This window comes from Lithobates pipiens, unplaced genomic scaffold, assembly GCF_037356315.1.
Source record: "Lithobates pipiens isolate NorthernLeopardFrog02 unplaced genomic scaffold, aLitPip1_a1.2 Scaffold_25, whole genome shotgun sequence".
Lineage (NCBI taxonomy): Eukaryota > Metazoa > Chordata > Amphibia > Anura > Ranidae > Lithobates > Lithobates pipiens.
The window spans coordinates 232286803-232303778 of NW_027507787.1; the positions used below are offsets into that span (position 1 = coordinate 232286803).

General features: G+C 45.1%; 1 protein-coding gene across 3 annotated transcripts in view; it reads right to left on the minus strand.

Annotated features, from left to right (window-relative positions):
- LOC143930954 (pyridine nucleotide-disulfide oxidoreductase domain-containing protein 2-like) overlaps positions 1-16976 on the minus strand; it is a 96416-nt gene that overhangs the window by 53573 nt on the left and 25867 nt on the right. For all 3 annotated transcript variants that reach the window (XM_077455654.1, XM_077455656.1, XM_077455655.1), the window contains exons 6-8: positions 13784-13937; positions 13469-13530; positions 1216-1313 (exon numbers count right to left, since the gene is read on the minus strand). In XM_077455654.1, the coding sequence (XP_077311780.1) occupies positions 1216-1313; positions 13469-13530; positions 13784-13937 (314 nt within the window). The remainder of the gene's footprint in view (positions 1-1215; positions 1314-13468; positions 13531-13783; positions 13938-16976) is intronic.

Here is a 16976-nt window from a genome sequence, read left to right on the forward strand (position 1 = left end):
TGTGGTTGGAGGTAGAGGGGAAGCTGGGGGGAGGGGATCATCCACCTTGCTACCGGGGACCACTGTGAATAGCTGAAGCAAGTACCTCAGCAGTATTCTCACCAACCAGGGACGACGGTTGCGTCCAAAGACACGAATGCCGGACTCGCCCCCTCCCAGAGTGGGGCCGAGTCTGGCATTCGTGTCTTTGGACTCAAATGCTGGACTCGGGAGCACAGCCGCAGGGTAACCCCTCAGAAGAGTGCTTCTCCTAGGCATTGCCGGGACAAGGTCATCCAGAGCCCAGGGCAAACACGCCAAACTGCTCCCCCTCGCCCCCAATGTGTATGAGCATTATGTGTCATCAAAAATCTCCCCCCCCCCCCCCCCAAAAACAAAAAACAAAAACTGAGCACTAATCTTTTTCACCCCCCTAAGCATAAATTCCCCCTCCTCCCAGTGCAAATCTGTTCCCCTGCTGAAATTCACCCTCCCAGCACAAATCTAACTCCCCCATATCCCTCCAATTCAAGTGCCCCCCCACAAAAAATAAAAATAACTCCTCCTAGCACATATTATCTACCCCTAAAATTGCCCCTCCCAATAACCCCACTGCAAATCCCTCCTTCCAGCACAAAGCGCCCCAATCATCCCTCCTAGCACAAAGCCCATAGCCCATTCCTTCTCCCCTTAAATTTTAGCATACCCCCCCAATTCCCCTCCTAGAACAATACTTACTCCCTGCTGCTCCCCCAAAATCCTCCTTTCCAACACAAATCCCCTCCCCCCAATTTCCTTGTGGTGGCCCCCCCCACCTCACATGATACCACAGTGCCCAGGGTAGCCACCCTTTCTGGCCACCCCTTGTCCCGGCCCTGCTCCTAGGGGTTATCTGAAGTGAGGAGGAGCAGCGAGATCCGCTGAGGGACCCCAGAAGTCGAAGATCGGGGCCACTCTGTGCAAAACGAGCTTCACGGTGGAGGTAAGTATCATATGTTTGTTATTTAAAGAAAAAAAAAAAGAGCCTTTAAAATCACTTTAAAGAAAATAATTCTGACTTCTGTGGCCAATAACATGCACTCCTTTGAATGAATCAGCCACTTGGTGTGTAATATTATAAAGCTAGGCAGGTAACGAACAGTCCTTACTGCGGAGATCTACAGATAAGTGACAATCAGCCAATCAGAAAGTGAAGTGTAGAAAAACAATAAAACTATACAAATACAGATGACATACCCACTTCCGGGTGTAGATGGACCGACCATTGCACCAATAACGGCATCTACAGCCAGAGTGCCTTTCAAAGGTTCAGACTCAAACCACCGATCCAGGATCTGGAAGACAAGTCACATCATCCTACATGTTATTTTAGGGAATTGGGTCATTCTGGAATAAGATGATTGGTGATACATGATCTGGGATGAGCGGCTTCTGTTGCAAAATGAAAATGTCTCTTCTTTACTGTTTCTATTCTTTACGCTTCCATTTCAGATCTAAATTTCTTCTAAAAATATAGGACAGTGCAGTGCTAGCCCCAGTGTACATAATGCATACATTCACATATATCATGAGAAATTCATAAATAAAATAGCAAAACAAAATAAAAAAAATGATCAATGTGTAAATCCAGTCCCAAAAGACCAAAAATAGCATAAAGCCTGTGCTACAGTCTTAGCCCTTGTACACACGGTCAGACATTCCGATGGACAATGTCCGATAGGACCGTGTTGTCGGATAATCCGACAGTGTGTGGGCTCCATTGGACTGTTTCCGTCGCGGACCAAGTTTTCCAGCTGGGCTATAAAATTTTCCAACAACATGATCCGATCGGACTTTGTCCGATCATGTGTAGAGAATTCCAATCGGACAAAGTGCCACGCATGCTCAGATCAAATTCCTAGACCAAAGCTATTGGCTACTAGCCTGAACGTAGTCCGTCCTAACGAAATAATGTCATCACGTTACGTACGATCGGATTTTCTGACAACTTTATCCGACTGTGTGTATGCAACAGTTTCGGACAAAATCCGTCGGACAAAATCCGACGGATTTGGTTGTCGGAATGTCCGACCGTGTGTACAAGGGCTTAGACCCTAAATATAAACAAGGATAAAAGAAAAGTCCAGCAAGATCAAAAGCATTGCTCCTCAAGAAGTCATGCAGTGCTCAGGAATCACCCAGTTTGTAGTCCACATTGACGTATTAACAGGTTAAAAAGTAAAAAGAACATCAGCAGCTTAAAAAATAATACTGTGTTTCCCCAAAAATAAGCCTTACCCCGAAAGTAAGACAAGATTTTCGGGGGAAGGCTGCAATATAAGCCCTACCTCAAAAATAAGCCCTAGTAAAGTCCATGTAAAAATACATAATCTAATTTTTATATAATGTCCACTGCGTCTCCTTTTATAACTTTATTGCTGAAAATACCTTATTTATAGCGCCGCTGGGCGCTCACCTGAGCCGCTGGAGATCTTCTTCTCTCTTTCCAGCTAACGTCAGCGTCCACTCCTTCGCCAATGCTCAGTAGCGAGGCTGATGTCAGCAGGCATCTTGGCCCCTCCCTCGGCAGTACTCAAAACAGGGGAATAAGAGCTCCGGCATTTAAAGAGGAAGTAAACCCTGATGGGTTTACTTCCTCTTTCATTCCCTGCAAAGGCAAAGCATAATGGACTACTATGCATCGCATAGTAGCCCATTATGTGTCACTTACCTGACACAGGAGCCAGCGAAGTCGCCGCTGTCCCCTGTAGTCCGCCGCATCCATCTTGCTGGTGGCGTCTCGCAGCTCCGCCGCTGTCATTCGGCGAAGCCGCGATGACGTCACTCCCGCGCATGCGCACGGGAGTCGACACTCACGGCAGCTCCATTCTTGGAAATGCTGCGCTCAGTGCGCCTGCATGCCGCTGTCTACGGCGCATGCGCCGTAGATAGCGGTGCCTGTTTTCGGGCAAATATCTCCTAAATCATATAGGTTTAGGAGATATTGCTTGGACCTACAGGTAAGCCTTAATCTAGGCTTACCTGTAGGTCAAAGTGGTTTGTAAGGGTTTACAACCACTTTAACATGAGCACCCAGCGGCGCTGCAAAAAAGATATCTTCGCCATTAAAGTTACAAAAGGAGACCAACTGGACATTATATATTATTTTTCCAAACGGATTACATATTCTTTTTTATTTTGTGGATAAATGATGTCATAATGATGACTCCTGTGATGTACAATTAAGAAATTAGGATTTTTGGTTCACCTGTAAAATCTTTTTTCGTAGTGTACATCACAGGGCATCTCGATTTTCATGACTATATGGGGTGTCCCAAAGTACCAAACATGAGGGGAGGGCAATACAGCAATCGTGGTGATAAGCCCAACCCCCCCCCCCCCCAAACAGAACAGAGAAACCCCCACTAGAAAGCCACCTGCAAGACCTTCTGCCCAAAACTTGTGTTTGAGATGTGAACATCTACATCAGTGATTCTCAACCAGGGTTCCTCCAGAGGTTGCTAGAGGTTCCTTCAGCATTGAGTAATTTCTGCCTCTCAGATAAGTTCCCACTCACACCATTGATCTTTTTAGCTATCTGTAAGGAGGTAATTTTTCCCAATGACCACAAGTGTAAGCCCTTGTACAAACGGCCGGACATTTCGACAACCAAATCCGCCGGATCTTGTCCGAAACTGTTGCATACACACGGTCGGACAAAGTTGTCGCAAAATCCGATCTTTCAGAACGTGATGGTGTAATTTCGTTACGACGGGACTACGTTCAGGCTAGCAGCCAATAGCTTTGATGTAGGAATCTGATCTGAGCATGCGTGGCACTTTGTCCGATCGAAATTCTCTACACATGATCGGAGTATGTCCTATCGGACCAGTTTGTCGGAAAATATTTCCAACATGTTGTAAAATTTGGTCCGACGGATATTCCGACGGAAACAGTCCGATGCATACCACACACAGTCGGAATATCCGACAACACGGTCCGATAGGACACATTCCGATGGATTCTCCGACCCTGTGTACAAGTGTAAGGACCATTCTTCCCACTGACCATCACACTAATGTATCATGAGTTGTAGATTTCAAATTTTCAGCAGGGGTTCCCCGAGACCGGAGAACTATTTCAAGGGTTCCTCTGTGTTGAAAAGGTTGAGAAAGGCTGATCTACATGGTGGAATTTAGTATATGTATGCAGAGAAGACCAGTTAGCAGCCTTACAAAACATGAAGAATAAAAGCTTAATGTTGAATCACCAAGGAAGCACTGACACTCCTGGTTATATAGGTCTAGACTGGAAAAGGAGGAACCTTACCCCTAAGGTCATAGGCCTGAGAGATGAGTTGACGAATCATTCCAGAAATAGTGGATGGAGAAGAAGCCTTGCCCTGTGATGACCCTCAGGCATAGTAAACAGAGTCAGACTACTGAAATGAAGCTGCAGAATTGTCACGTACCTAGTTGAAAGGGCGTCCCTTGCAGGTGAATGCATAGCACCCCTGAAGGTGGAGACAGGAAGCGCTATGCCCAAAGAAGCATGGGTTGCCAGCTGTGAACTTGCAAAGAATATGAGTTGATATGAGTAGATGAGGCACCAGAAGGAGACTTGGCCATGGGCAGTGACACTCTAGATGAGCAGGTGAAGTCTTGACTGTGCAGAGGTACCAGTAATGCCGCGTACACACAAGCAAATTGTCCGGCGTACTTAGTCCGGCAAACAATCCGGCGGATAGTCCGGTGGACTTTCTACCGAACGGACTTGGCCACACACGGACACATAGAAAGTCCAGCGTTTGCTAGCGCGATGACGTGCAGCACGTACGACGGGACTAGAAAAAGGAAGTTCAATAGCCAGTAGCCAATAGCTTCCTTTTTCGTACTTGCTTCTGAGCATGCGTCATTCTTAGTCCGCCGGACTAGCATACTGACGAACGTATTGTCCGCTGAAACCCAAGTCCGGCGGAAAGATTGGACTGCAAAAATACTTTCTAAGTCCGCCGGACTTTGCGCTGAAAAAGTCAGCTGAAGCCCACACACGATCGAATTGTCCGGTGAAATGCGTTTCGGTGGACTGAGTACGCCAGACAATTTGATCGTGTGTACGCGGCATAAGACAGGAGTAACTGTAGACACAGAGGAGGATCTTAACAGGTAAGAGATACCATACAGGTCAACATACTCCTGACCCTCTCCCCCTCGTACGGGGACATGCCACCTTTTACCGACAGCTAGGATTTATGCAGCATCCCTCCCCCCCCCCCATACACAAGAAGTCACACCTGCTTCTGATCACCCCCCCCTTCTCCCCCCCCCATGGTTATTCTATATTCCTTATATAGTATATTCTCTGTTATCCTGGAGCTCCCTGTTACGAAACATACCATGGTACCCTACGATTACCAGGTCCATCCAGTTGAGGCCTCCCCTTCTCCCTCCTTTGGGAGAATGGTAGGTCTCCCTTGATCACTGTACAGAATGTTTTGTTCCTATTAAAATCTAGGTCATATGACTGTTTTTCACTCGATCTGTACACTACAATGAGAAAATTCCTTGTCCTTGTAATTTTGTATTCTCTGTTATATACCCTTTTCAATAAAATTTTATTAAAAAAAAAAAACAGGTAAGAGATTTAGGAAGGAGAGAGAAAAACGATCCTGCACACAAGGTCAGTCAAGAACAGGAGTAGAAGCGTGGGCAAGATCAAGCTGAGGTCATACACAGGTGGCAGGTAATAAGCTAAGTCTGGGAAACAAGCTGGGTCAGCAACAGGGGATTCAAGAAAACAGCAACACAGAAGTACAGGAACAGGCCAGGGCTGACGATCATCCAGCAACTTGTGGACCAGACTGCTGGCTTTAAATAGGTCACTGGGCACCAAGATCTGTCACACTTTGCGTGGACGCATATTCACACGGGCATACGCTCAAGCACCCGCACACAATGTCTGTGTGCATTTCTGTGCAAATTAGCATGGCCATGTTGAGTGTTGGCATGATGACACCCTGAAACAGTAACTTTTCCAGTACTGCAAAGATAACCACTGTTTTTTGCGGCTCCAAAGAGACCTGTGAGTGCAAAAAGCAATCGTCTCCCTTGTCTAAGTGCTGGAAAACATGTCCACAATAAGTCCTGATAGCCAGGGCGTGCCCACCAGGATGCCCAGAAACAGTTCCACAGCCCCGGATGCATAAAATACATTACACCACTCATTTCTAAATGACCTACCCCAGATCCAGCTCAGATCCAGGTTACCAATTGGCATATCTTTAGCAGAAATAATATAAAAAGCTAATAGTATAAAGTTGGCAGTAGCCGGGGGGGGGGGGGGGGGGGGGTGGCAAATGCTTTATTATGCACCTCTCAAGTACCAGCCATGGCAAGATAAGAATTATGTCCAAGAAAGTTCCATATTCTGGCTGGTGAAGATACGTCTGCATGATCTGTCCGATACAATGTTCCCACGGATGCACCACTGTTCTGGGGACTTCCTGGTTGCATAATCCCGGTGGATACCCACAGGGCCGCTGATAAGGCAGTACAGCCAGCCCTCCAGTAGGGGGCCCGAGCCTCATCAGTCCAAAAGGGGGCCCGGACAAGTGCAGGAGAGGAGAGCTGGCTGTTCTGCCTTGTGACTCCTGTGCTTTATCCCTGTGTTCTACTTACTTGCCTACAGTGCCTTTGTTTAGCAAGCTGTCCCATGCTGGCTTTATTCTCGGGCTGCATCCTGATTTTAGAGCAGCAGGGACAGCTGCACACTGTCTCTCTGCTTCTGCCTTGAAATCATTACACTGCCCGTGTTCTGTGGGTCCTTAAACTCCCCCTCCCCTCCCCCTTTGCAGCGTTATCTTGCAAAGAAGAAAGATTGAAGCTAAGAAGTTCTCTGCCTGTTCCTCCCTGATGAGTCCTGAGCTCTGCTCTCCTGACCTCTACTCTGTGCTCTGTGTGAATTGTGGCTGTAGGGTTTGAATGTTGTAGTGCTTCTAATGGAAAGGGGTGACTGAGGAGGTGGGGTGTGAAGCTGCAGAAAGTTCAGAATTCCAGCTGACAAACATCTCCACCAGCCACAATGCACCAGCTATTTCTATATGCCACTCCTGAGGCCCCATTTACACTTAGCATAGCGAGAACACATGTTCCTGCATTTATTTTGAATTTTTTTTTTTTTTTTTTTTTTTAGATTGTTTATACATAGGGCAGCCCATTCACTTGAATGGGCACCCTATATTTGACAAACGCACCATAAAAGTTCTAGAACATTTTCAGGCTTGCAGCTTTGCAAGTTTGTCACATGACAAAATGCAAGCTGTTTTTGGGGTGCCATTAACAATTAACGGCACCACAAGCACTATGCGAGATTGCAGTGCATTTCTAAAATTAATGCAAAGCATGCGTTTCCCTTACCCTTTGTCACACGGTCAGGAAATACAAAGTGGAAATGCAGCCTAAGAGCCGGTTCACACAGCGGGCGATGCGAGGCGACAAGACTCGCCTCGCCTCGCTCTCGCAAGTCGCCCCCCGTTCTGTACAATGGAACCGTTCTGAGAGGAGCGACTCGAGTCGCTCCGACTCAGAAAAAAGGTTCTTGTACTACTTTTGGGCGACCTCGGGGCGACTTGCATTGACTTCTATACAGAAGTCATCTGCAAGTTGCCGCTGAAGTCGCGGCAGGTCGCGGCGAGGCAAGTCGGAGTCGCCTCGCCTGCAGTGTGAACCGGCCCTAAGAACTCTTTCACATGGTTGGCTGAGCCGTGGATTTATCATCACCCTAGCTGCACACCCAAATCCTAACAATACCGTCAGACAGGGCTGTACACATGATGTAGTTGCAATGTTTTACTACACAGCTGCGACATTTTAACACAGGCTGCAGAGTTTGACAGGCAGCACCACCTATCAAACTTCCCATTGAATTCAATGGGGCCACTTTGCAACTGCAAGCCAAACACTTGGCTCACAGTTGCAGCCAAGAGTTGCTCACAGTTGCAGCCAGTCTCGCAAAGAAAAATTACTATTCAGCAATTTAAAAAAATTATAAAAAAAATACAGATGTCAGGAGGCAGTAGTAGCAAAGATATCATTTCTGCCATGGCTGCAAAACGGCATTGCTACCATCGCATTTTAGCAAAAATTGTATTTGATATTTTTTTTTGGGGGGGGGGGCCCTGTCAGGTAGGCTGTATGGGGCCCTGTGATTTCTAACAGCAGCCCTGGATACCCATGCCCAGTCAAAGGGTTTCAGGATCTGGCTCTCCTCCATGCTCTGATCAGGAGAAGCAAAAAAAATCCCCAGTCTCCTCCATGGGCCATAATCAATGGGTAGAAGGCAAGTCTATAGTCCCCTTCAAAAGCTCCTGTCCAGGATGGGTCTGTCACAACTGGGTACTGTACCTCTTGGCCTCAGATCTTATCAAGATACAGAATTCCCCCCTACCTACTTCATAAATTCTTTCCCAATTCCACTGATCAGTGTTGGAGATGCCAGGAGGGAGAACGCTACTCCATATCTTTTGGTCTTGCCCTAAATTAAGATACTTTTGGAAAGAAGTCTGTAGAGTTCATCAAATTCACTGAATTCACTGAATTCTTAGGATCCACGATCCAGCCTTCTTCTTATTCAATATCTCGAGCATTCCAACAAAAATATATAAAAAAAATCAATCGTGCGTCATTTCTGGTTACTTACGTTTCAAGAACACCTATTAAAAATTGAGTGTCGGAAGCCTCATGGGCTCAATACACCTTTAGGCCGGGTTCACACCGCTGCGATGCGGGAACGCCGCGAATCCGCTGCGTTTTCCCGCATCGCACACCTCCCGCCGGCAGTTCACACTGCCCTATGCGGACGGCTGGGAGTGTCAATGTTATGTTAATGACACCCCCTGATCCGTCCGCATATCGCAGTGCGATCTGCCGACTCGCACAGGAATCGGATCGCATGGTGTGAACCACCATGCGATCCGATTCTGTTGCGGACCAAAAAAAGGGTCCCGTGCGAGTTTGCTGCGGGAGCGCTGCGAATTCAGCCATACTATCTGTATGGCTGAACTCGCATCGCTACGGAGATCGGATGTGATTTGCGGTGCGAATCACATCCGGATCTCCCCCCGCAGCAGTGTGAACCCAGCCTTAACGTGATCCCACCAAGTTTAAAATCCATATTTACATTTATTTGTTCAACAATTACTCTCTCTTTCCCGTTCCCCTTCTTCTTTCTCCCCCCCCTTTTTTTCCTTTGTGGAGAAATGGGTGTGTAAATAATCGTACCAACTTCCCTACTCTCCTTCGGAAATGGTGGTCTCTTCATCTGGGACACACGCTGTGAAGGAATGTAAGTATTGATGGCTTGATTTGATATTATAAGATATGAAATAGGAACGTTGTATCCGCCCCCACACTGTGGTCCTTTCAAACCCCTTCTTCCCCTTTCTCCCGTTTCCCCCCCCCCCCCTCCCTTTTTTTTTTTTTTTGGAACACCTCAGCATTTTGATAGGTGATATAATGAAATATGTTATGTATATTTGGATATATGTATTTTATATGTATGCTTATATATGTGTTTTTTTAGTATTTCATATATATATATGTTTTTTCCTTTTTTTTCATTCATTTTTTTCTCCTTACAATTTAGAACACTGTTATCAGCTCCTGAAGAAGCGTCATTACAGACGCGAAACATGTAAAGCACCAAAAATATATGTAATTGTTGACTGTATTGTATGGTTGATATCCTTGATTCTATATTTATATAGATATGTACTTTGTTTTTTCCCTTTTGGAAATTTGAAATGGACTTTACTACCTTTGATAGGATGTCAATTAGGTCTTAAATGTGTAGTTATAAGGAGAAAACATTTCTCTTTTTTGTAAAAAGGAAATTGAATTTTTTATTTATTTTCTGTTTTTACTTCTGTTCTAATAAATAGAAATAATTATTTTTGAATATATTGGTTGTGTTTACAACTTCTTTTATGCCTAAAAAGTCCAACTGAACCCACATTTTTTCGAGGTCTTTTATGTGAAGGTTCTTTTAATTTTTTTATTTTTCTCCCCAATTCCCCTTTTTCCTTGTCAATGTTTGCATTTACAATCGTGCGTCATCTCTTGACTGCAACCAAATCCTGTGCCCCCCCCCTTAATTGCAAAAGTACACAAATCACTGACTATTGGCTCCACAAAGTAGAGGAAATAAATAAGATGGAGGACTTAATCCTCACAGCACAACACAAACAGAAAAAGTATTCTCAAATGTAGAGAATATGTCCATCTCTTCTGAAGAGGGGGCAGCTCTTTTTTGAATATGAACCTACTATTAGGTAACAGCTTGGGCTTCTGATTCATTCCCCTCCCCCCTTTTTTTTCCTCTCGCTACTCCTCTCTTTTCTTTTTCTATCTCTCTTTCTTCTTTCCCTCTCTCCTGCTGGTCTATATTCTTCTTCACACTGATGCCGCGTACACACGACCGGACTTTCCGGCAGACTAGGTCAGACGGTCTTCCCGACGAACTTTCGGCTGCGTTCCAACGGACTTTCCGAATGAACGGACTAAGTCTGTTCGAAAGTCTGTTCATTTTGAGTGTGAAGACGTAAGATGGGAAGTTCAACGGCCAGTAGCCAATAGCTTCCCTTGCGTCGTATTTGGTCCGTCGGACCAGCACACAGACCAACAGTTTTCGCGATAGGAATTGAGTCCGTCGGACAGATTTGAAAAATTTTCTATTTCTAGGTCCGTCTGATTTTTTTTTACGAAAAACGACTGGATTAGCCCACACAAGATCGGATTGTCCGATGGACTGATTCGGTCGGACCTAGTCTGCCGGAAAGTCCAAGTCTTGTGTGCGCGGCATTAGTGTAAAAAAAGAAAGATGGATTGGGTAATCCCATATGTTCCCCCAAATGGCCATTACCTGGAGACCTTTTGGGTTTGCTCAAGAGTTTGGTACCTCTCTCATCAAAGAGTTTATTTTGCTGATTTATTTTTGAAATGCTCATTTTTCACTCACAGTTGACACATCTATACCAGGGGTCTCCAAACTTTCTAAACAAAAAGCCGGTTTACTGTCTTTCAAATTTTAGGGGGGGTGGGCTGTGGCCATTGGGAGTAGAAAAGGATCCCGACATCATTGAGAGAAAAATAATGCCCCATTGTGCCCCATCTATGGTGTCACTGGGAGAAATTGTGCCCTATCATTAGTGTCAGTGGGAGGAATTGTGCCCCATTGTTGGAATCACTTTGAGGAATTGTCCCCTATCATTGGTGTCAATGGACCCCATTAGTGGTGTCATTGGAAGAAATTGTTCCCCATTGTTAGTGTCATCGGGAGGAATTGTGCCCCATCATTTGTGTCACTGGGAGGAATTGTGCCCCATCATTTGTGTCATTGGGAGAAATTGTGCCCCATCATTAATTTCAGTGGGAGGAATTGTGCCCCATTGTTGGAATCACTTGGAGGAAGTGTTCCCTATCATTGGTGTCATTGGACCCCATTATTGGTGTCATTGGAAGAAATTGTTCCCCATTGTTGGTGTCATTGGGAGGAATTGTGCCCCATCATTGGCGTCATTGGGCCTCATTTTTGGTGTCCTTGGGAGAGAATGTGCCCCATCGTTGGTATCACTGGGGAGGGAATAGTGCCCCATCTTTGGTGTAATTGGGACAAATTGTGTCCCCTCATTGGTGTGAGAGGGGGATTATGTCCCATTGTTAGTATCAGTGGATGTAACGTTCCCCCAAGGGCCACATAAAAGCAAGCAAAGGGCCACGTCTGGCCCCCGGGCCACAGTTTGGAGAAGACCGATCTATACTATGTGGATTAATGTACCATTGTTTTTTGTATGAATGACTTGGTAATATGAAATTGCCTTTTTTTCCAGTTAAATTAAATATTTGAAAAGAGAAAAAGAAAAAGAAAAAGGTAAGTGGTAAAGGTAAAAAAGGCGAGCAGGCCACACAAGGCAACATGCAAATGCCACAGGAAAAAATCTTGAGACTTCACAGGCACATCGATCATGACATCCCTCAAAACTGGGAATGAGCTGTACCAGGGGGGTTATGCCGGTGCAGAGAAGCCTGACAATTCTTGGCTAGTGCTCATATACCTGGAGGTGGCAGCATAACCCAATAGTCATGAAAATGAAGATGCCCTGTGGCATACGATAAGAAATCGTAGTTTTGTACAGTGCAGTTATGTGGTTGCATTTGCTCCCTGCAATGACCTTCATGTACATTAACTCTACGATGACTTCATGCACAGTGTATATTTGATCTGAAACAGAATACAACAAGCATCTCATCTTGTTGGCCATAGCGGGGATCGGTTTCCTTCCTATCACACTACAATGAAACATGTAATCTTCTTACAAACCCCAAGTTTCTTGTTTGTGTAGCGGCCATAACTCATTGCAGGGCGGCCTTGACTTTATGGGCTTACCAGTTACCTTCTCTCGGCCTGCTCTTCCACTTCTCGGGGTTCCCAGGGTTGATACCCAACGATTTGTACACTGACACAGATGAAGTCCTTTTTCAAAATGTTTATTTTGCAATAAGAACTTTCAAATAACACAGTCTCTTTGGGAACAGAGGGTACGGGTGAAGAACTCAGGCACCTTGAACTGCAGGTCTAGCAAAGTCTCTATTTCCACCCAGAGAGTAGCCACTCGCAGCTGGGTACTTCAAGGCTGAACAGATCTCTAGCCAGAGATCATGGCAGTCAGCTAGTTGACTCAAAACTTGAACAATCAACTGAGGGTGAACAGGAACCTTTTTCCTCTGTACCTGGAACGTTTCCCGTCTTCTCTATGGTACTGGAAAAGTGTGAATTCGTCAATGTCCTTCCCAACTCAGTAACCAGGCACTTCCCAGGATGCCACTTGCCGGCCCTCCTCCAAAGAGTCCTCCCCCGGTCACTTCCACGAGCTGTGGTGTCCCTCCAACTTGAGAGCACACCCGGACACCTTGAATCCTCCCTCAGTTACTGCGCCTCGGACCAGCCGGTTCCAAGACTCGGGAACAGACAAATCCCTACCCCAGACCAGGCGGGTCTATCAGGGGCCACTGACAGGAACATGTTGCAGGATGTTGAACACCCCATGACCGGACCCCTCACGGGGCTACCCCAGTCCTGGAACCAGACCAGACCACACGGGTCTCACAAACAACTCCGGAACCTTGAACACGTGACCCACACCCCCTTTAAGTACCCCCTCCCAGACTCCTCAGTGGGCCCCAGCACTCCCACTGATTGGCTCAGAGAAGGTCGATACCCCAAACAACCAATCAGACCTGGTTCTGGCCTGTCATGTGCTCCTCACCGTCCACATGACCAGGCAGAACTTCCAAACACAGCCTGGCCAGACTGGTGTTAAGGCCTAACCTACACAATTACCCCTCAGAACCTTTATTGTCCTGAGACCAAAAACTAAATTTACAGGCGTGTGACATTTGGTCCCAAATGTCATCCGCTACATTTGCAAAATTTTACAATAAAAAAAGTTGGTTACCTTGGATACCGGACCAGTAAGAACTTCGTAATACTTAGGAAACTGACTTCCCAGTGTAATTCCTGGCATGTGAAGATAGAAGAAGGAGAAGTGTCAAGGTTACCAATAAATCGCTATTCATTTAATATATTACCTCTGAAAATCTTTCTCAGAACATGATAAACAACTACTATTAGCTTAAAAAAAACAAAAAGGTAGTATACTGTGCCAATCACACCAGGAATTCGTTTCTGCATCTTCTGCCAACTACCATCTCAAATAAAATGGAAAAGAAAAACCTACGACATTCCTACAGAAGTATAGAGTAGCAATCACCTGCTTTGATTAAAGGTTGTAGCGATCTAAGTGACTTCACTCTCTCTAGTAGTGACCCCTGAGTAATGGCCGCCATGTCTACTGGAGGAGCATCAAGAAGAGGATCTATTGCTGACACCAAGCGATCCATAAAGTCCAGATATTTTGGGTATGCCTATGGAGAAAGAAGGGGAAAAAAAGGGAAGCAAGCAACCAGTAAGGGCTCATATCAAAATCCTCCTATCAGTATTAACAACAAATTTTGGTCATTTGTCAACAAGGGTCTAATATATGTTTATATATATATATGGCGGAGCTGTGGTTGAGCTTTCTTGGGTTCAAACTTTCAAAAAGGGGGACTTCATGTCCATCAAACATACAGATAATGTTAATATTGAGCTCCTCACTAAAAAGTTTCTCAATAAATGTCAAGTGAAGTACAAGGGCAGTCATCAGTAGTCTGCACTTTAACTACCCTTGTACGTTGTGTATTATCTTCAGTTCGGTTGCATCAAATTGATCCAAATAGACTGCAAATGTATAAACTAGAAGAATCTGATTTATTCTCCCAAATGTTTGTTTTTTTCATTTTCCTTGCTGTGATTGGGTATTCTTTGCAATGTAATTGGGACACCATTCCTCCCACTGTCACCAACGATGGGAAACTATTCCTCCCACTGTCACCAACAGTGGGACATTTTTTCTCCATTGACACTAATGATGGAACACCATTTCATCCACTGACACCAAGGATGGAGCACTATTCTCCCCACTGACACCAAGGATGGAGCACTATTCCTCCCACTGATACCAATGATGGGACACTATTCCTCCCACTGATACCAATGATGGGACACTATTCCTCCCACTGACACCAATGCTAGGACACTATTCTCCCCACTGACACCAATGATAGGACACTATTCTCCCCACTGACACCAATGATGGAGCACTATTCTCCCCACTGACACCAATGATGGAGCACTATTCTCCCCACTGCCACCAAGGATGGAGCACTATTTTCTCCACTGACACCAATGATGGAGCACTATTCTCCCCACTGATGCCAGCGATGGGGCACTATTTCTCCCATTGACACTAATGATGGAACACCATTTCATCCCACTAACACCAATGATGGAGCACTGTTCCTCCCACTAACACCAATGATGGAGCACTATTCTCCCCACTGATGCCAGAGATGGGACACTTTTTCTCCTATTGACACTAATGTTGGAACACCATTCCTTCCCCTGACACCAATGATGGGGCACTATTCCTCCCACTGATGGCAATGAGACACTATTTCTCTCATTGACACTGTATGATGGAACACCTTTCCTCCCACTGACACCAAAAACGCGAAACTATTTCTTCCATTGACACTAATATTGGAACACCATTTCTCCAACTGACACCAACAATGGGACACTTTTTCTCCCATTGACACTAATGACAGAACACCATTCCTTCCACTGACACCAATGATGGAACACCATTCCTCCCACTGACACCAAAAATGGGACACTATTTCTTCCACTGACACCTTTTAAAAGGGGATATGATTACAACGTAGAAATACATATATGTTCCATATGGTGAATTTGGTGCAGTTATTCACCTCAAGGTCATTGCAGAGGACAAGGGCGGACTCTTCATGTCTGGAGGAAAAGAGATTTAATGATTGATTTACAAAAGGCAAAGAGACTGTGCACTTTGCAATTGCTTCAAAACGTAGTAAATGAGGGGAAGCTCTGCTGACATCCATCATCCAATCAAAAAAGCAAGCCAAAATTTAGTTATTTTTATTTTCCTAGCAATGGATTGGGTATTCTTTACAAAGTGAAGCTTTACCTCATTTACTAAGCTCTGGAGCAACTGCACTTGCAGAGTGCACAGTCTATTTGCCTTTATTAAATCAATCCCATAATCTCTAAACTGTAAGAGCCCTGAAAACAAGGCATAGACTCCCTCAAGAACCTGGTCTATCCAGCTCACTTTTAAAACCTTAATGTATTTCTAAATACCATGAATATAACTGGATAATAATATTTATTTAAGTATTAACACCAGAGATTGTTGATCCAGAAATTGCCTTACAGTAGTGGTCTCCAACCTGCGGCCCACGGGCCAGATGCAGACTTTTTCTTGCCTTTATCTGGCCCCTGGGGCACTATTCCTCCCACTGATGACAGTGATAGGACACCATTTCTTCCACTGACACCAATGGAGGGGCACTATTCCTACCACTGACACCAATGATAGGACATCATTCCTCCTACTGACACCAATGATGGGGAACTATTCCTCCAACTGATACCAATGATGGGACACTATTCCTCCTACTGACACCAATGATGGGACACTATTCCTCCTACTGACACCAATGATGGGGAACTATTCCTCCCACTGATACCAATGATGGGACACCATTCCTCCTACTGACACCAATGATGGGGAACTATTCCTCCCACTGATACCAATGATAGGACACCATTCCTCCTACTGACACCAATGATGGGCCACCATTCCTCTCACTGACACCAATGACAGGGCACTCTTCCTCCCACTGACACCACTGGGGCAAAGTCGCCTCCACAGTGTTAGCCCCTGTACCGCTATCTGGCGTTTCCCTGGAAGTCTGGTTTGTCATCCACAGTGAAAGCCCTCATTCATATGGTTCATAGAAAAAGGGAAATCCATAGTGCAGTATGTCTTTATAATATATTTATTACAAGAGGAAAAGTACTCACATATTACAACTGGTATGCTTGCAATGTATAAAAAACTCCCACCGCCGGCCGCTGCGGTTTACCAAAGAGAGGTCACATCCTTATGGTCACGCCCTACCGGTTTCGTCAAGCTGACGTCATCAGGAGCTCTTGTCCTCTTGTAATAAATATATTATAAAAACATACTGCACTATGGATTTCTCTATGGATTTCTCTCTTGATATACCCCCCCCCCCCCCCCCCAAGTTGGATGAGGCCTATTGAAATTTGAAAAGAAAATTGGGTAGAATTGGCGCTATACCTTTAAATCAATAATACATTTCAACATACAAAATCCTATAACCATTAGTGCTGTGAAATGGCTGCTAAGTGAATTATTTAAAAATGATTAATATATGCGTGCCCTTTATTGCAAGGGCCCCTTACTAATATGAATTTCAAGTGCACCTTCTAGAAAAAAAAAAATTGGTAAATAAAAAATA